The sequence below is a fragment of the Typopeltis vanoorti genome, chromosome 21 (genome assembly GCF_054136105.1).
Source record: "Typopeltis vanoorti isolate ZY-2024b chromosome 21, IOZ_Tvanoo_1.0, whole genome shotgun sequence".
Classification (NCBI taxonomy): domain Eukaryota; kingdom Metazoa; phylum Arthropoda; class Arachnida; order Uropygi; family Thelyphonidae; genus Typopeltis; species Typopeltis vanoorti.
In genome coordinates this window covers 27993748-28012927 of record NC_143569.1, presented here as the reverse complement: position 1 = coordinate 28012927, position 19180 = coordinate 27993748, and the positions used below count along the sequence as shown (strand labels likewise).

Below are 19180 nucleotides of genomic sequence, written 5' to 3'. Positions count from 1 at the left end.
AATTACTGGCCTATAGTACAAAAATAGCAAAGCAGAAAAAGATGGACAGAAAAGGAGAAATGAACATTGACAGATGGAGTAAGTGGACGAAAGAGGGTGGGCATACATACACTTTTTATATATATTTCTTAAAGAAGGTTTAAGAGGAAGGCTGTTTGCCTTCACATTTTCTCAACGTCTGCACTTAGAATTTCGAACAAGATGGTAATTCGTTTATGCATGGAATAAAACATTAATGGCTATTAAAATAACCAGTCAGGCTTTTATAGGCGTCTTTGACAACGTGTTGTTTTTACTGAAGGTCGAATTAAATATAGTTATTAAAATGTTAAATTAGCCAATTTTAAAACGTTTTTAACCCGAAATTTTATTAATATATATCCAGTTACCATTTAGAAGAGACATTAATTATATATGATTTCTCTATTTATATTTACGTAAAACATTATTATTATTATTATCATTATTACACTATGAATTATTAGCATTATGAACTTTACAATAACTTGATTATCATTATTACACGATGAAATAATTTTATTTTTATCATTATTTGAACTACACAATAACATTTGCTATTATCATTATTTGAACTCTACCACAGCATTCTCTTATTTGAATTATACGACAAAATCGTTATGATCCTTGTTTGTACTATACAACAACGACATTATTATCATTATTTTATAATGATATTGTAGGATGAATATTACAACAATTATGTAACAATTTTGCTGTAATAACGAATTATACAATAACAACAACATTAGCATTAACTATCAAACATGATTTTTTAAACTCTATTCTTACCTGATACCATCAGTTGTCCCCAGGTGGCGCTTACGACTGCTTCTCGATCTAATTTATCCCTACATATACAGCGATATTTTCTCCGGTGATCCGGTATAGAGTTTTCAATAAGAAGTGATCCATCTTGTGTTACTCTCATTTTTTCTAAGAATGTTAAAAAAAAAAAAAAAATCCATGTGCAAAATAAGCCATTATAAATACATCTACATAGTAAGAATTGGGTTAGGAACTGACTCATTATTCTTTTAGAAAATATTTCACATCTCAGTGATATTTATAACGAAATGTGAATATTGTTAGAATTTTAGTTCACTTTTTTTCCAGTAATAATGACAGATCCGATCATTGTTTTCATCATTTAGTCGAAATTGTGTATAACTCTTATTATACGTAGATTGTAACTGTATATTTCGTAGTGGGAAGCGAGGAGAAATACTTTTGTGTTTTACATCGAAATGAACAAGCAAATTTATTTATTATCTAAATTCGCTGAGTTTTTCCCCAACGTTCATCAAATACGTATTAGGTATTGTTTAATAATGCTATTGGTCGTGTAACAATCGATCGCGAGATAGTTGATCATTATTGCCTATAATAAATTGTTATCAATATAATGTTATGAAATCAATAATGATATTTTTCTCTAACCAGACGATGGCCTTAGTAATATATTACATCAAAGACTACTTTCAATAACTTTAATAATGTTCGCGAACAGGATAGCGTTCTAGACTCAACGCCTCTTCCTTTATTGAATTATCGAACACCTGAAACATTTGCAAATGATAGTCCATTAACGTCATTACCCAGACTTTTACAAAGTTCATTTAATATATTAAGGTTTTTTTTTTTTCCTAACATAATTTTTGTTTGACTAGTAAAGTGCAACATCTTGTTTTTGGCCTTGCACGTCACTGAATAGCAATATTTAATTTATCGATTGAATGTAAATGAAACTGTTAGCTTATCTAGCGATGAAGATCTTCGAATCTTTCAGAAGGTTTAGAAATTGATACGGATGGAGAGGAAGGAAATTTCAAGACGAGGAGTGAGAGAAGGAGGAGCATCGCGTCTATGTAAACGATGCCAAAATGATGGATGTCTATACCTATTTTCGTACATCACCATGAAGATAAATATAGGACGCGTTTTCCTCACAGAGACATGTTTAAAAGATATTTTAGAGAAACGGTGGGAAACCAATTTTACTGGGGCCGCAATGAAAGCATTATTGATTCCTGATAGTTGGATTTAATTGAGTTGTTTATTGATTCTAACCAGTCAGTCTTTAGAAGCATTTCATTTTTGTGATCTAACTACAATAGTGTAGGAAATATTAAGGTTAATGCAAGTGGTTGTAATGATCCGTAAATGGACAAAAATGGTTAGTTCTCCCTAGTAATGGGAGGGGGATGGCAATCTTGTTTAGACCATAATTGGGTTGTTTTCTATTAATTTCATTTTTCCCCTTTATTTGAAATTTTCTGAACACGCTCTTCTTAAACATATAAAAGAAACTAACACGTTTGCTTCAGAAAAATGTGTTATTAAAATCAAGGGGAGGGGGGACAATGCCCCAATCTTGAATTAGTTAATGCTTTTAAGTTGCCTTTTATTCGGAGTACACAACTCGCAGATGTATTGGTTAAAGTTTTCCATTTCTTTTAGTGTTGCGAACGTTCGTCTGTCGCCATAATTGCAGCTGTGTGGGCGTACTCTTTGTGGCTCTTTGATTATCAGGAATGGAGATTAGTGGCTGTCCTTGGTGACTGTTGGTTCTGTATGATTACAAACTAATGTCTGTATGCGGCACGCTTCGTTGGCTGCGTGTCCCACAAGGATTGTGGTGAGTTGCGATAAATCAAACTCCCTTAATATTTGATTGGAATGGAAAGACGGTCAATCGAATCTAACGCTAATGCCGTCGCCATCTCATTTAGTGATAAGAGTGTCATCAAGTAATAGAAGAATGGCCACTTTATTCATAATTAAATACGCTCTTAACAACGAGAAGCCTGAAAGTCTCGTGCGTGTTCGTCAAAAGATTTTTTTTTTTAAATCTTTCATTGCTTTAGTTGTGGTTCATAAGGTGTCAAAGTGTGGTTTATTTGTAGTAACTTTAATTACTGTCTTTGACGACTGAGAGTGGTAATCTTCATATTTGAAACGTGTTTGCAGATTGGATAAGGATGAAAGGCTTACTAAGAATTTGTTCAACGGAATTAATGTAATTATAACACGGTGTTATTAATTATCATAGATTTTAAAAGGTTATTTAGATTAATATCGAATGGGTTTTGTTATTCGCATTGTGCTATTTTACTTATTTGCTGTCTACATTTAAAAATGTTCTATGCAACCTTGTGATATCCATATTGAACTTTTTATTACCCGTTTCGATAGCTATTTTTCTATTTTTATAAACATTTCTTGAATTAATTAAAATAAATTTAATATATTTAAATTTTAATTAATATATTTTTCTTTTTTTTTAAATTTAGCAATTTTATTATTAAACTTTAAACTATTTTACAACACACCCTATATATTTATCAATAATCATCTTATTAATTATAAACATTTTCAACTTTTCATGGAAAATTTGGAAGAATTTTCGGTGATAATGGAAGTTTAACTTACTCGTATCTACATTGTTTGCGAAATTAAGAAATAAAATATGATCAAGGCGCAATTTTTCTGATTTTTTTAATTTTATTTTTTTTATTAAGAAATAAAATATGATCGAGGCGCTATTTTTCCGATTTTTTTTTTTTTACTTCTCAAAATTTCTCAAGAACTGCTAGACAACAATATATATATATATATATATATATATATATATATATATATATATATACATATATATATATACATATATATATATATATATATATATATATATATACATATATATATATACATATATATATATATATACCTATTGTTGTCTAGATGAATTATGCATATATATATCTAATATATATATCTAGATGAATTATGCATCTTACTGCAGAAAGATGCATAATTCTGTCTTCTTCAACAATAGCTATACTATATTAGAGTAGTATATCGATTTTTGAAGAAGAAAATAATAAATATTAATGTTGGATGATGCTTAATGTAACGCTCCGTAATATGAAGTGTAACATTTTTAAAATAAAATACTATTATGATCATGCATGCGTTTCAGAGCCTCCATAGCTGAATCAATTTCGACGATGTTTTTCGATTGAAAAGACCTGGATTTAAATCTCGTCGTAGACGATATAGGAGAGTACGGGATTAATCACCCTACTCCGTCGAATCTGATTTCGACGAAATGCATAGTAAGGTAGGGCCTAGGTAAGCGTAAAACAAAACAGAATAGAACATGTGTTGTGGTATCGGTCAGTATATATTAATTGCCTTATTACTATTTTCTAATATGAATAACGATGACTTGGGTATGTTTTCTGCTCCTCATTCCCCCCCCCCCCCCGACTCGTTTCGTTCATCATCTTCTAGGTATCAGTGTTTTGGACCTACGAGTGGTATGTATATACAAAGCTGTGCTGAATGGGGGGGGGGGGTGGGGGGGGGGGGGGGTGGGGGGGGGGGGGGGTGGGGGGGGGGGGGGGTGGGGGGGGGGGGGGGTGGGGGGGGGGGGGGGTGGGGGGGGGGGGGGGTGGGGGGGGGGGGGGGTGGGGGGGGGGGGGGGTGGGGGGGGGGGGGGGTGGGGGGGGGGGGGGGTGGGGGGGGGGGGGGGTGGGGGGGGGGGGGGGTGGGGGGGGGGGGGGGTGGGGGGGGGGGGGGGTGGGGGGGGGGGGGGGTGGGGGGGGGGGGGGGTGGGGGGGGGGGGGGGTGGGGGGGGGGGGGGGTGGGGGGGGGGGGGGGTGGGGGGGGGGGGGGGTGGGGGGGGGGGGGGGTGGGGGGGGGGGGGGGTGGGGGGGGGGGGGGGTGGGGGGGGGGGGGGGTGGGGGGGGGGGGGGGTGGGGGGGGGGGGGGGTGGGGGGGGGGGGGGGTGGGGGGGGGGGGGGGTGGGGGGGGGGGGGGGTGGGGGGGGGGGGGGGTGGGGGGGTAACAAAGATCTGCTGAAAATGGAAGTAATTCTCTTTATCATTGGTCTCCTGATTACAAGGTCAGCATTGCTATGACCAGATTTGTAAAGAAATCTGAATATCTTCCGGTTGCAGGTCAGAAAACAAAAGATTGCCCACATAGCTATTATTTACAGTGATTTTCCTTTTGAAATAATAAACCATCAGCATCAGAGATATGTAAATCTACGTCTCAAACAAAGCAGAAGAAGACTAAAGGTCCTTCGTTGCTCCTTGATTGAAGAAACTTATATATCGCTGTTTTTTGTTCTGAATAAATTCAATTTATAGTAATTTGTATTTATTTAATTTCTATAAGCTATACAATAAGATTAATATTAAAGTGTTTTGTTTTGTATTTAACATATTTAAGATCTCCTCGTACATACTTTAGAACAAAATTTTAAAGGAAACCAAAAACTCTTCTATAATGTTTTAAGAAGAATGAGGTCAGAGAAAGAATGCCCCATAAAGTTTATCAAAAATAAGGATGGAAAGTTACTCTGAAATTCTGAAGCCATCGTGGAAAGATGGAAACAGTACTTTCAAGAAGTATTGGAAGATGCAGGACATGGGAAAAATAGAACCCCAAGAGCAAGAGGACACACAAGCAAAATAGAAGATCAGAGTAAAGAAATTCATGCAAATGAACTGATAGCAGCAATAAATAAAATAAAACAAAACTGGTCAAATCAGCAGGCCATGACCAAATAACAGCAGAAATGGTACAGAATTTAGGAACGAAAGCCATAAAATTTCTTTTATCGATTCAATGTTGTATGGAAAAAGAAAATTATTCCCAAACACTGGGAAGTAGCAATAATAATCCCTATATTTAAGAAAGGAGACAACCGCAAATGTGAAAACCATAGAGGAATTTCGCTTTTAAGCGTTCCAGGAAAATTATATACCCGTATTTTAGAAGCGAGGCTTAGGAATCAAATAGAGGATACTGGACGAAATGCAACACAGCTTTCGAAAAAATAGAAGCACACAGGATCTTATCTTCAGTCTTAGATAAATATCAGAGAAAACATTGGAATATGGAAAAGAACTACATTCATGTTTTATAGATTTCGAAAAGGCTTTTGACCTAGTTCCCATACACTTAATATGGCAAACAGTAAAGAAAAACAAGATACAAGATAACTTAATAGCAGCCATACAAAGCCTCTACAAAAGTAATAGAAATTATGTAAGAACCTCTAATAATAGATCAAAAGAATTTAAAACAAATGTAGGAGTGAGACAAGGCTGTATCCTCAGCCTTCTTCTTTTCATCATAGTAATGGATGACATTTTAAAGGCATGCCAAACAAAAACAAAAAACATCTACCTAGGATACAGGAAACTGAAAGAAACCAGGATTTCACACATAACTTTTGCAGATGATACAGCTGGAGATCTGCAGTACAACATCAACATTTGGTATGAAGAAACAAAGAAAAGGAATATGACCATAAACATAAATAAAACTAAAACAATGATCATATCTAGAAACCAACCAAAACACATAATAAAAATAGAGAACCATCAACTGGAACAAGTCTACCCCTTTAAATACTTGGGATCATACATACAAGAAGATGGTAGATTAGACACAGAAATTAACATCAGGATAAGAGGGGGAACAAAGCTATTCCACGCAATGAAAGGCCCATTCCTAGATAAGAAAGAAGTCACCCAGAATACCAAAATGGCAGTGTACCGTTCAGTGTTTCTACCAACATTAACATACAGTTGCGAGTCTTGGTGTTTAACAACAGGAAACACAAATAAACTACAAACAATTGAAATGAAATATCTCAGGAAAGTGGCACAAAAAACAAGACTAGACCGAATAAGAAATCAAACTATAAGAGACAGCCTTCAAGTTGCACCTCTGAACCAATTCATAACACCAGCCCAGATGAGGTGGTTCGGACATTTTAATCGAATGGAAGAAGGAAGAATAGCAAAAACTGTATACAAAAGCCAGAAAATGGAAAAGGAAACATAGGCAGACCCAGGAAGGGTTGGCAAACGGAAATTAAAGAAAAATTGGAAAAGAAGGGAATTAACTGGAAAAAAGCAAAACAACAAACCTTGGACAGGACGGCATGGAAATCTCTTTGGCAAAATCTCGACGCTTAAAAGCACAAGAGATCATAGACGAAGAAGAAGAAGAAGATCTCCTCCCCTGTTGTTATTGGAAAAAACATAGAGATTATAGAATTGTGAAATTACGAATAAATCTTATCTTGTCTTTTGAGATGTTGTTGACCACTCATTAATTTGTATTTCTGAAAATAGAGGAAGAATTGGTCATTCCTGTAGCAGTATCAAAATGTCACTTTTGACTTTGAACGATAAGCTGGTAAGGCAAAAAAGCAAGTTAGTAAAAAAGGTAATGAACATTTTTTCACGCTTACAGGAAAGAACGAAGAGAATTTATTTACTGAATAAAGAAAAATAACGTTTTGAAGCAAGTGGAATAAGAGCCGCGAATAAAAATAAACAGCCATCCATCCATATCATAGACTCATAAAAAAAATGGAGGAAAAGAGAAAGAAAGAAAGAGAGAGAGGGGGGGGGGGATAAAAATGCTTAATATGCACGCATGCATCACCTGTTTAGTGGATTCGCACATACATAAAAAGCATTCTCTTTCCTATCTGTAGGGCTGGCGAGCTCGCACGTCTGATGATTCCTCGTAGAAATGTAGTCGAGGAAATTCTCTGAGGACTAATAGTGCAAGTAGCCAGCATTCCGCTACAAAATTATGTGCCGTAATAAATCATATTAATATTCCCTTCTAGACTCGGAGATCGAGCGAATCTGCTCTAACCTGCTGAACGGAAGCTGTCGGGATTCGGTTTCCTCTGAGAGAAATTCTCTTCGCTCCCCTCCCCCCCCTTATTCTCTAGTACCCTTTCACTTTCGCCATCCAGTGATCCGGTCGCGAAAATTTTCCTCCGGGGACTCCGGATGGTAAACCGACCGTAGAGCGAGCATGCGCACAATATCGTCCACCAGATAAGGGGATTGTGTAATACATTCGACCTGGCTAATCAGATTTAGATTAAAATACTCCCCTGAAACGATCCGCAAACAGTAGCCGGAAATTCTGGACAAGGCAGCCAATTTGACTAAATTTGTTTAAGGACCAAGAAGAAGTAAAAAGAAATTCGTACTCCTTACTGCGAATCTTGACTGCTATTAGTCTTCTGGCGGTTCGTGGCTGTTTCTATTTCTAGCACGATTGGGAATTCCAATTATTCTCTTCCATTAATAGTTTATGTGGCTGTCTCCCATATAGGATTATACCAAACGTAGGCGGCAGTGCATCAAAAAGCGAAACGATCCAATGGGGTTAATTAAGGACATTAAGGAAGGGCGGGCGGTCAGAAATTTATTGATTACATTTGGTTGTGTTAGTTGGTTAATGCAGGAGGTCGGACTAATGAAGAGCGCGCATGTAAAACACTGCCACAATGCGAACAAACAATAAAATTGAAAGGAGGAATTGGGGATATCCATAATTAGTTCGTACGCGATTATGGAAATCTCGGAAGTGATATTTTCCCCATGACAGAAATTAAAAACACTAAGAGACAGTTAAGTTAGATGCTAATAAGTATATTTTAGAGGGATGCAGTCAGTATTAATCGCAAGGCTAATAAATAGACTTATAACTGAATACTACTAAAGTCTTGTACTTAAGGTGCGTTGGATGTAATAGTTCTCAATACCGGTAACAAAGGCAACTCTTGACTGTAATAATAACCGGGATTGTTGATTGCACTAATTACTGCACGCGCTAATTTACAATTGGAAATCAGTAACAGTTAATCTGACGTAACTACTGTGATTGTTGATCTTCATGACAACTACCATTGTTTACTGCAATAACAATTACGCTGCCATTTTTAACTGTAACAACTACATCCAATTTGAGATAGTAACAGCTGGTATAACGTAATTTTCATTGTTGACTTGATAACATTTGACATAACATAGTTTCCATAACAACTGTCATTGATTATTAAGCTAGCATTCTAGACGATAACAGCTGATCAATTGTTACACGCGAAACATCTGATTTCAACATATACAGCTGAAATGTTTCTACAATAACAATCTTAATTGTTAGCTTTACCGTACATTATTACGTACAAATGTTAGCAAATACGGTATTGCATATCGATAATTATTCATAATTCAAAGTATACATTCCGAATATATCAAAACTACAAATGAATGCTGTTTGCACACAACTTCTGTTGATGTTTATTGGTATTGTTTATTAAGAGATAGGATGGAACCTTAAAAAAACGTAGTCTAAGACAGAATATTTTCTCACGTTTAGTAAATTCTCGTTTTCCAAAAAATGTCAGCATTGTGCATTTTCAGTCAACCTAAAAATGAAAATCAAAAAAAGTGTTTATGGTTCTTTTGAATTGGGGGGTAAACACCTGTCAGTGTTGACGTATTGGAATAATAAATGTACACCATAACAATGCATGGGAAAGAAAACTGAAAGCCAAGAAGAACCCTTTAATATAATCAATCACCTCTTGACTATTCTCGAAAATGGAAATAGACTGCACCTCCGTTTGGAAGGATTCTGATGTTTTTAGCATTTTCCCCAGTAATCCCAACAAATACGAAATCTGTATAGAAATTTACTCTCACATAAATATTTCAAAAATATATTACGTACATGGTGCAAATGGAATTTCGTTTTTTAAAACTACTTTGCTCAACATGCTAGATGAAATTTTTATTAAAGCTTGCCAATTGAAAACGAAACGTTCTTATATTCCAATAAATGTTCGGGTATTTCTACCGTGCAGCGAGATTGATTTTTGTTTGGCCTCAGAACAACATCCATATTTCATCTTTAATATTATAGGAATGAGTTTTATCGAATGCAGAGCAGTAGATAATCGTATATATATATTTATCCTTATTTAGCTTTTAGACGGTTTCAATTTTCAAGAGGGTTTGTATTTTTATGTTTCCGTTCTTGTCAAAATAAAAACTTTATATGAATACCAATATAAATAGGTAATACGTATTATACATTAATGGATCACTATGGATGGATATTCGTTACAAATATTTGTATATTGGCAACGTTTAGGACTGCGTAGCAGACGCGAAACATTAAAGGCAACTCGGGAATAAGATTGTATTTCTTATATCAAGGCAGAAAGAAATTAAAACGATAATTCGAAAAATTAAAACCAAGAGCATTTGCAGCGCATTATCACGCATATTTTAGGCTAGAAAAGAATATGAGAAGCTTTTATAATATTAAAGGAAGTTAAAGATATATCTATAGCAGGTTTACTAATACAATCGTTAAAATTCTGGCTCTACTGTTGGCTGGCTGTTACAAGCTTTACCGTAAAGCTAACACTTCAGGGGTAAGTTGATTTTCCTACTCTCAGTATAACAAGCTACAAAAGTTGCTACCTTGGTACTATCACTAACCTGTGTAATGACCGAATCCTTACAATGACCTTATTGCCTGAAGGGTGCTTAGCAAATTAATGATGAAGTGGCAAATTATCGAATGCATGTTACATATTATGTAATTGGCAGTAAATGGTCTTGGATGGGACTATTGAGCAGACTTTGATGGTTCTGCATTATTCATTTTGACGCGAAAACTTGCAGTTTATGTAAATATACGGGGAAGGTTTGAGTCACGATTAATTACTTAGGGACAAATTACGTGAAATTGGTCTCATCTATTGTAGTTTTCTGGCAGTGTCTATTACACTGGATCAATTATCTCCCGATGTTCTAAATGATGTAGCTGTTTAAACGTAAGTAATGGCTTCGAAAGCGATCCTATTAACGAAATGCAATACCGTAGGCACTCATCCGCTGCAAGAAATCATATTTGATAGATTTTTATGGCAAAACGTGAATAATTGTGACTCGGGACCTTTATCCTGGAGGCTTGAGATCCTGCCAAAAATATCCTGGTTCAAAATCATGTTATAGAAGAGACTTTTTCAGAATTAGTGAGCACGTAATTTATTTTGTGTTGTCCCCTTCAAAGTACAATACTCGTAATTGTATGCAGTGTTTCCATTTTTCAGTGCATTTCTGATAAATCTATATAACAATGAGCTCAGCTCTTATGTTGCTATATACCCGACAATTAAAAGAATGTAGCCTTCGGGTTGATTTTCAGTCCGTAAAGAAAATACATCTCAGGAAGATAAATGTGAGTAAAGCAGGTGAACAACTAAAGGGATTCTGTTCTTGCTTCGATAGAATTCTGGACATTCTAGGCCATCTGAAAGGGGGTTCTAATAAATGAAGACCATTTGTTACAATTTCTGACTAAATGCTGATAAATGGCTAAACAAAATTCTCAGTGTCAAAGAATGCAATCAACATCATGTTCATTTTACAGGCCTTATTTCGTTTTCTTCATTCAGATCTTGGAACTGTCTATAGCCATGTTACCAAGTTTGCAGAACATAATAAAAGCAAGTTGCTCCTTCAAATCTTCCATGTGAAGGAGGAGGAAATATGTAATCAAGATCAGCTAGACATCCGATTGGCTCAATTCGTTTCCTCTTAGTGTTGCGTCAAATGAATTAAATTATTAATAAATAAAATAGTTAAAAGAGCAAATGTAAAAATTGATTTAAGGGGATCAGTATTTTTTATTTTCATTAATTATTTAATTTGATGTCATTTATTTTTAATACAGTTCAAAAGAAAAGAATATAATTCTATCGGAAATAGTTAAAGATATTATATTTGATAGTTAAAAATTATTATTTTGGCTTACATGAGATATCAAATTCTCATCATTTTTAGAAAAAAAAAAACACTTAGTAGCATTTATTGAAAACTTTGTTGACAATTTAATTCCTGAAAATAGAAATTTTCAGTGCAAGTATTCTGAACTAAAAATCCTTTTCGAATTAATTAATTATGACTATTAATTGACTTTTTTAAATTTTAGTATTATAAACGCAATATCAGCTTTTAGCTGAAAAAGAGGAAATAGAATTCATAGAAATAGAAATAGAACTTCCTACGCTGTAATATTTTATCCACTTCCTTTTATTTTCTTATAAGTGATGCCTATTTTTTATATCTCTATAAACTTTACTTTCTTGTCTGAATATATTTTAATTTTAAGCGTTTCAGAGAATTGATTTCAGTAATTAGGCATAATGAAGTGCTTCTGGTGCTGAACGTTTACATACCTCAACTTATCCTATTTGGAATTTTCATATATTTCATTAGATTTCTCCTATAAGAATTATCTGATATAAATTTGCCTTGAAAGGCATTGTTTGCAAGATAAACGTGAACTGAAAAATAAATTTTAAGAACCCCCAAAATTCACTTTAATTCCAAACTTTGTTTTATAATAAATCACTATGTTATGTGTTATCAAATAAATTTTAAGGTGTCACAAAAAAAATGTTTTTTCACATTAGAAATGCGTTTTAATTCAAATTTTGTTTTAGTTTTAAATCAGCTTATTATTTGTTGTTTCTTTTTAATATGCTAATTTATAGCATTGTTTGTAAATTTTCAGAGTTGATCGAATGTTTCGGAATGCATGCCTTTTGTTTTATATACTACATCCATTGTGACACAATATGAATCAATGCACCAGTGGATAGGAATATATTAGAGATGGCTTAATACTGGTCACTTCTTTCTGTGTAAACATAGATCCACAAGCTGGGTGATCTTATTTAAAATATATGAGATTTATTTCAGAATTAAGTTCTTAATATATTTGTGTAATCTTATTAGAACTGAGAAAAGAAAAAGTTAGTATAAGCATCATTAAGAGTTTAAGATAATTTTTAAGTAATAGATATGCTACTGACGTGTACAAGTAAACAATGGAATTGGATGATTACCTACAATAATAAACGGTAGGGGTGTTTTCTAAAATAGTATCGTCCTTGGGTATGCAACTGTAGTTTTCTTACAATATAGTGAGAAGCAACTCCCAGATTTTTTCACGTTCGTATGGAATCTACGAACACACGAATCTGCATCGCAGCAATAATCGAGTATAAAATTGAATCTGTCATGAATTTTCAAACGTAGACTTTTGGATCCTAATCCGATTCCGAAAATATGCTCTAGACACCAAACATGAAAGATTTGTTTTCCCGATAAGAAAATCTATTGACGAATTATCACATGTAATGATGCTATTATTTTATTATTAATAATAGTTACTAATCTTAAATATTATACTGAATTTAACTGTTATAAAGGGATATATTAAATATTAAAATAACATTATTGCTGGTAAAACTTCTATTTTTATAGAGAAAGGGAGATACTTCTCCTTGTGATGCAATTTTTGAGAGGCGATATTATATATGAGAGACAGATGAGGGGGAAAGCTTTCTAAAAATCCGAAAAACAACACTGTATAATTTATGGACTCACTTTCAAGAGTGTTTTGATACACGACTGAAATGAAAGCAAAAGCTGTCATGCTGTGATCGGCATTCAAACACAGACTGTTGTTCTTTTTTATGCGTAGGACTGGCAAGAGATGACCGCGAGTACTTAAAAAAAGTTTTTATCAGGTTTAAGTTGAATTTAAAAGTTACCTAGTATTACGACAACCACCTTTACGTTGAAAAGGTATGATGGGATAAGCAAGATATTGCCCTGTATTTCTCCTAGTTAATAGCTAATGTTTACGACAAAGACTGAGTTGGGTATTGTAGAGGTTTTGGGATAGAGTTTGTTCGTAATTCAGACCACTATTTCTAAGATGCAAAAGTTGCGTAAAAAGTGTGATTTATGACGAAACCGATTAAGAATTCTATAAGACATAGTCGTTTCTCACCAAGAGATAGCGGACGGTTGACTTTTTGGCGATATTTGCAGTCACCGAGCATTTCTTAATCTTGTTTGTCCTGCCAGTGTGATGACCGTGCGAAAATACCCGTTTGGTTTATCGGATGGTGTTTCCGTAGAACGTTTGAAGTTCACTGCGCAAAAACTGTTCACGGGTATTCTTTATGAAAGCCATTCAATCCAAGTTTTCTTTTCTTAGAGACAGGAAATCTTCGCTTTATTCGATTCGTTCAATTCGTCGGGATAACATCTGTATGCAGTTCTCAATTCTTCAGTGGAAGAAGAAGAAAGCATAATTTTCTTCTAAATTTCTTTCCTTCTTTTAAGTTTCTATGTCATTGGCATCGTGAGTTATGGTATTACTGACTGTTTTTTTTTTTTTTGCTCGTCCAGATTCACATTTCCGGTGAATTGGTAATGGACCGTCCAGAATCTGGACGGTCCATTACCAATTGTATTGCTATGAGATTTGTCCGAAGTTTAAATGAATTGAACGATAGAAATATCAAATGATCTATTGCAATACTCCAGTAGATGCAATATTTTGAACAGCATAACCTCTTCATCAATTCTGCAGCTGGAGATTTGAATCATTACTCTGTGACTGAGATTGATGCGCAGGTAATTGCTATAACGAAACGTAGACGGAAGTTAATGTTGTCTACGTAAAAGCCCATTCGATTAACAGGTTATTCCCTAATTACCTAAAACTTAATGCTACTCATCTGAAACCCTAATACCAAGGGAAATTGGTTGCGGTTAAATGCAAATGACGTTTGTGGATAGATTGGAAGAAGGGAAGAGGCAATCTTGCATTGTACATGGATAGTTGCTTTTCTTTTTTGTGATGTATTTCTTGCTTTTAATGTATTCAGAAAACAGAAAACTGTTTTTTGAATACATTCGAAACCATGGTTTAAAGTTCGAAATTATGCTGGAACATTTAGTTTCACGATTATGAAGTTTTGTGTTAATTTTAATAAAGAGGACAAATCACTAAGTAAATAATTACTAATTTTATTTTTAATAATAGTATTTTAAGTTAAAATATTCCATTATTTAGTATAATAATGCATTTCTATAGAAATGATTTGACATTTATTTCCGCTTTTAGTATATTAAGGAAGATCCAAAACGTAACAAAAGTTAAGAAATCAAATACGCTTTTTTTTCCTTTTAAAGTATTTGGTATTAAATAATAACAGTAGCAGCAACTTTAAGATTGACTCTTAGATTAGTAAAAGGCTTTGTAAAATTCCAAAATTCTAGTATACACCTTTTGTTTTTTATTACAAAAGCTTTCCTTATCAAAACAGGACATCTAACTCCCAGTTAGAGGAAGGAATCAATCGACCGTGAGATGCGGCGATTGATTCATTCAATCCAATACCCTTGGAGGGTAATGGATGGCAATTCTGTAGCCAATGAAGTTCTAACTGAGGCTCGGCTTTTGCTGTTACCCTCCTGTCATGATCAGAGCATTAATTGCTCAATAACACCTTATCCCTACACTGTCCTCTACAGATAACGGGGAAGATGAAAAGCATTCTTGCTTCGCCCCTTTAAGCCAGTCCTTATAAGGACTATAAATCTCAGTTACTAGGTTCAAGATCTGATTACTGACTATATGATTCCCGTGGCTGAACCCTGGGTAAAATATATGATTTTATAGGATGGCAAGGCTATATAGCATTGCCATCCGTTACCCAGGGTAACGGATGGCAATGCTATATAGCCAATGACGTTTTAACTGAGGCTCGGCTATTGCCGTACCCCAGCCATGACCAGGGCTTATAGCTCAATCATGTTCTTCAATCAGATAAAGGGATAAAAAGTCTTCTCCCCCAAACAAATTCAGCTACTAGGACGTAGTTTATGCAAGCAGCATACCTAATAAACGCTTTAAACATACAGTTTTTCGCTATCAAAATATCAAACATACAATGTTTTCAAGCCACTGCAGCCTCCAGTAAACAAAATTGTCATACACTATGCAAAGAAAATCGTCTCTTGTAAACATTGTCACATACCACCACGCTAAAATGTGTGGTATTCGAATCCATTGCATGCAGTTTGCAGAGAGAGAGAGAGAGAGAGAGATGTTATCCACTTAGCCATCTAAACATTTCATATGAGAGAGATTTTGGATCAATAAAAACTCTTCCCCGCATAATAAGTGTTTTCTTGAACATCAATGGAAGACGATACAAAATTTTTCTCAGTTTTAATCATCTTCGGGACGTCTGAGTTTTACTTGAAATAAATTAACTCTGAAAATCTATAGTTAAAAACCGATCTCCTAATACTTGTATCTCTAAAGGTATTAGGAGATCGGTTCTCTCTCTCTTGAAACTTACTTTGTCCTAGATTGTACAAAAAAAAAAAAACTAAAGTGTTATTTCTTCGATATTAACCTTACTATGAAGTTAGGTTACATGGATTATGATTACAAGGCTCAGAAACACTTATGCGTGAACATTAACTCTTAGAGTAACAAATGTACTTGCTTTAATGACATTTTGGAAGTTTAATTATTAGTAGAAATATAAACTCTGTATCTTCTTGGATAATATAATATTATTTTTCATTTAACATTATATATGGCGAGGGGAAAAATTGAAGTAAGTGCCTTTGGCAGAATATATTATCCACAACCGACGTAGACAAATGGCCAGTAACTGTACGAACTATGTCGTTAAAATGAAACATGGCATACGTCAGACTCCTCTAAAATGTTTCCTACAAATCATACAAAGTATTCTTTGAACAGCATCGTTCTGAAAATAGCAATTTTTAATGCAGTTGACTAATTTGCAATGGAAAAATCGAGGTTGTAAATTATCTTTCTCTCTTTCAATTTCTTTAGAATATTCACTAGTGAGGAACTGTATGCATTGCATTTGTCTCTAAATGGATGTTTAACTCTAAGGAATTTTATTTTCAGTAATACGCCATCAAGAATGTTACAAAGTTTCAATACACTCGCATCAAAAACACCTGTTGCACTTAGAAAAAGGTACAGAAATACACGTGTTATGTTCTTAAAGGAATATTCTTGCGACAACTCTCCTATTTTATGTATTTATCCACCACATCATTTTCACGGTTTTTTCCCTTTTTTTGGAAGGATCATCACCTTTTGTTTCTATAACGTATCCTGGTGTTTTCCATCATGTAGTATTAGTACGTAGGTGGTGTTTTCGTAAACAATGGGATGTTGGGCTTAATTTTTCCCCCCTTAATATTAACCCCTCTCTATATATTTTCCCACAAATGATGGCCAAAGTATGAATTTCGAACATAAAACTGCCAAGGGAAAATATTTACATAAAGTGTTTGCCGTGAAGTACTTTAGTTTTATGATAGCTGGTAATGCTTTATCTTTCATTCAAGAAAGGAAGCAGTTTACAGTGAGGAAGTACTTTGTATGGGGGAATTGCAAAGGAATACAGTATTCTATGGTAGATTTATTAAGCAGTTTTCCTAAGCTATAAAATATTATGGCCTATTTTGTTTTCTGTGGCTATTAAGCTTCCGAATTTTTCATTTTATTAGACACGAGATGATTCCCATTGGTTACAGATCAACGTAGCACTGATTCAGCTGTGAACGAATTATTGATTCCACGTTGTTTATAAATGCCACACAGTCTTAGTTTTGAAACAAAAAATCCCAAAACCCAGGATAGACATTATGAAATTAATATTCGTTTTTTTTATAGAATATATAGAACAATGAAATTAAAAGGTGTTATCTACTATCTTTCGCATATTAAATTAAATTAGTAATATTTTTAATAAATCTAATAAATTAATTGTTATATAACAATTAAATTAATTTTTAATAGGTAATTTTTAGTTATTTTACATTTATTTTGAATTTTCATTGAAAACATATTGTAGTTTTGTGCTCTGGGTTAGACAGGGATTGGACATTGAAGGACTCTAGGAGCAACATGGTTTAACCCAAATCTCAAAAAAATAAAGGTATCCGTTGCATCAGGCTGCGAAACAAACCATAAAATTTTGGAATCGAAATTTATAAAATTTTTAATAATAATAACTTGAGTTTTAATCCATTAGTTAAAACAGTGGTTGGCACTGAATAACTGCAATTATAATAATATTTGTTCTGTTTCGTCTTTGAGTTGTATTCACAATACACTGCTCGGCAAAATAACAGAACAACTGTTTTTCATGTGTATTTAATATTGTATACGAAAGAGCCTCCGCAGCTCAATCGGTATAGATGAAGCCCTTTCGTAGGAAACATCTGGGTTCAATTCCCGTTCCATGACGTGAGGAACCTTTATCTTGTCTTTTTCGACTAAAGGTGAGTTATGGTCTCATACGGAGATAAGAGGTTTTCACCCGGAAACTCGGGTTTTCCGTCCCTCAGAACAAGCAAACCAGCAGGTAAACACACGAATCCAGAATCATAAAATTAGCCAGTCATAAAACACTTATTTCTTCATTAGGAGGGCTCAACCCGTCCTAAGGGACGGTTGAGAAAAGGGGGAGCCCTACACGAAATAAAAATAAGTGTATACGAAGGCGAATACTTGATATAATAGGCATTCTGGCATGCAAATGCAAATTCCGAATATCCACTAGAAATGATCTACCGCTAAACGACTTCAGACAGTCAAAGAAAAAGGGGGCACATGGACGTAATGTGTCACGAAGTGTCTCGGCACATGGATGCAGCTTAAAGAGACAGGAACCATTGCATAAAGAGCTGTCCAAGTTTGTTCCCATACACTTATTTTTATTTAGAACCAGACCACTATCTGATTCTAGACGCAAGAAAGGAATTCTACGATTTGTTTTCAACTGTTTCTTGGGGTTGCTGCGACCACTGGTGAAAGCTGTTCCAACTAGACTGTTTTAATAAGGCTCAATTCGAGTGTGCACTACACAAGGAACCTAGTAGTTTATATACGATTATCTACGAACCACCGCATAGCTCGTCGAAACTGGTGCCATGGACATATGACTTGGAGCCTTGACAAATGGGATACAGTTATGTTCTCTGATGAGTCCCGTTTAGCCTCCAAATGATTCTAGATGTTCTCTGATCTGTATGTCAATTCGGTATGCCTTCACTTCCCTCTAATATCAGAGAAGGAGGACGTTTATTTTGGATGCAGTGTTCTGTGTGGAGCAGAATAATTATCAATGGCTGCAAACCCCGTGCTTTAAATAGGGATACCGTAACTGTGCAGAGGTACCGAGAACCGATCCTCGTATGCTATGTACAACGTTGTACGGGTGTTGCTGACCGAGATTTTCTTTTCAATCATGAAAACGTCACTGCTCAAAGATCTCAAGCAGTGGAGGAGTATCTTGAAACTGAACGATGGTAGTGTGTCCAGCCGGCACGGTTATCGAACTTAAACACGTGTGGAATACCGCTGGGTGTCGCATTGCACACCG

At 35.1% G+C, this 19180-nt stretch overlaps 1 protein-coding gene across 1 annotated transcript in view; it reads right to left on the bottom strand.

The window, feature by feature from the left end:
• The window catches only part of LOC150094687 (cell adhesion molecule Dscam1-like), a 380080-nt gene that overhangs the window by 221289 nt on the left and 139611 nt on the right, over positions 1-19180 (bottom strand). Inside the window, exon 4 of the mRNA XM_090411630.1 lies at positions 811-954. Within this exon, the coding sequence (XP_090267756.1) occupies positions 811-954 (144 nt within the window). The remainder of the gene's footprint in view (positions 1-810; positions 955-19180) is intronic.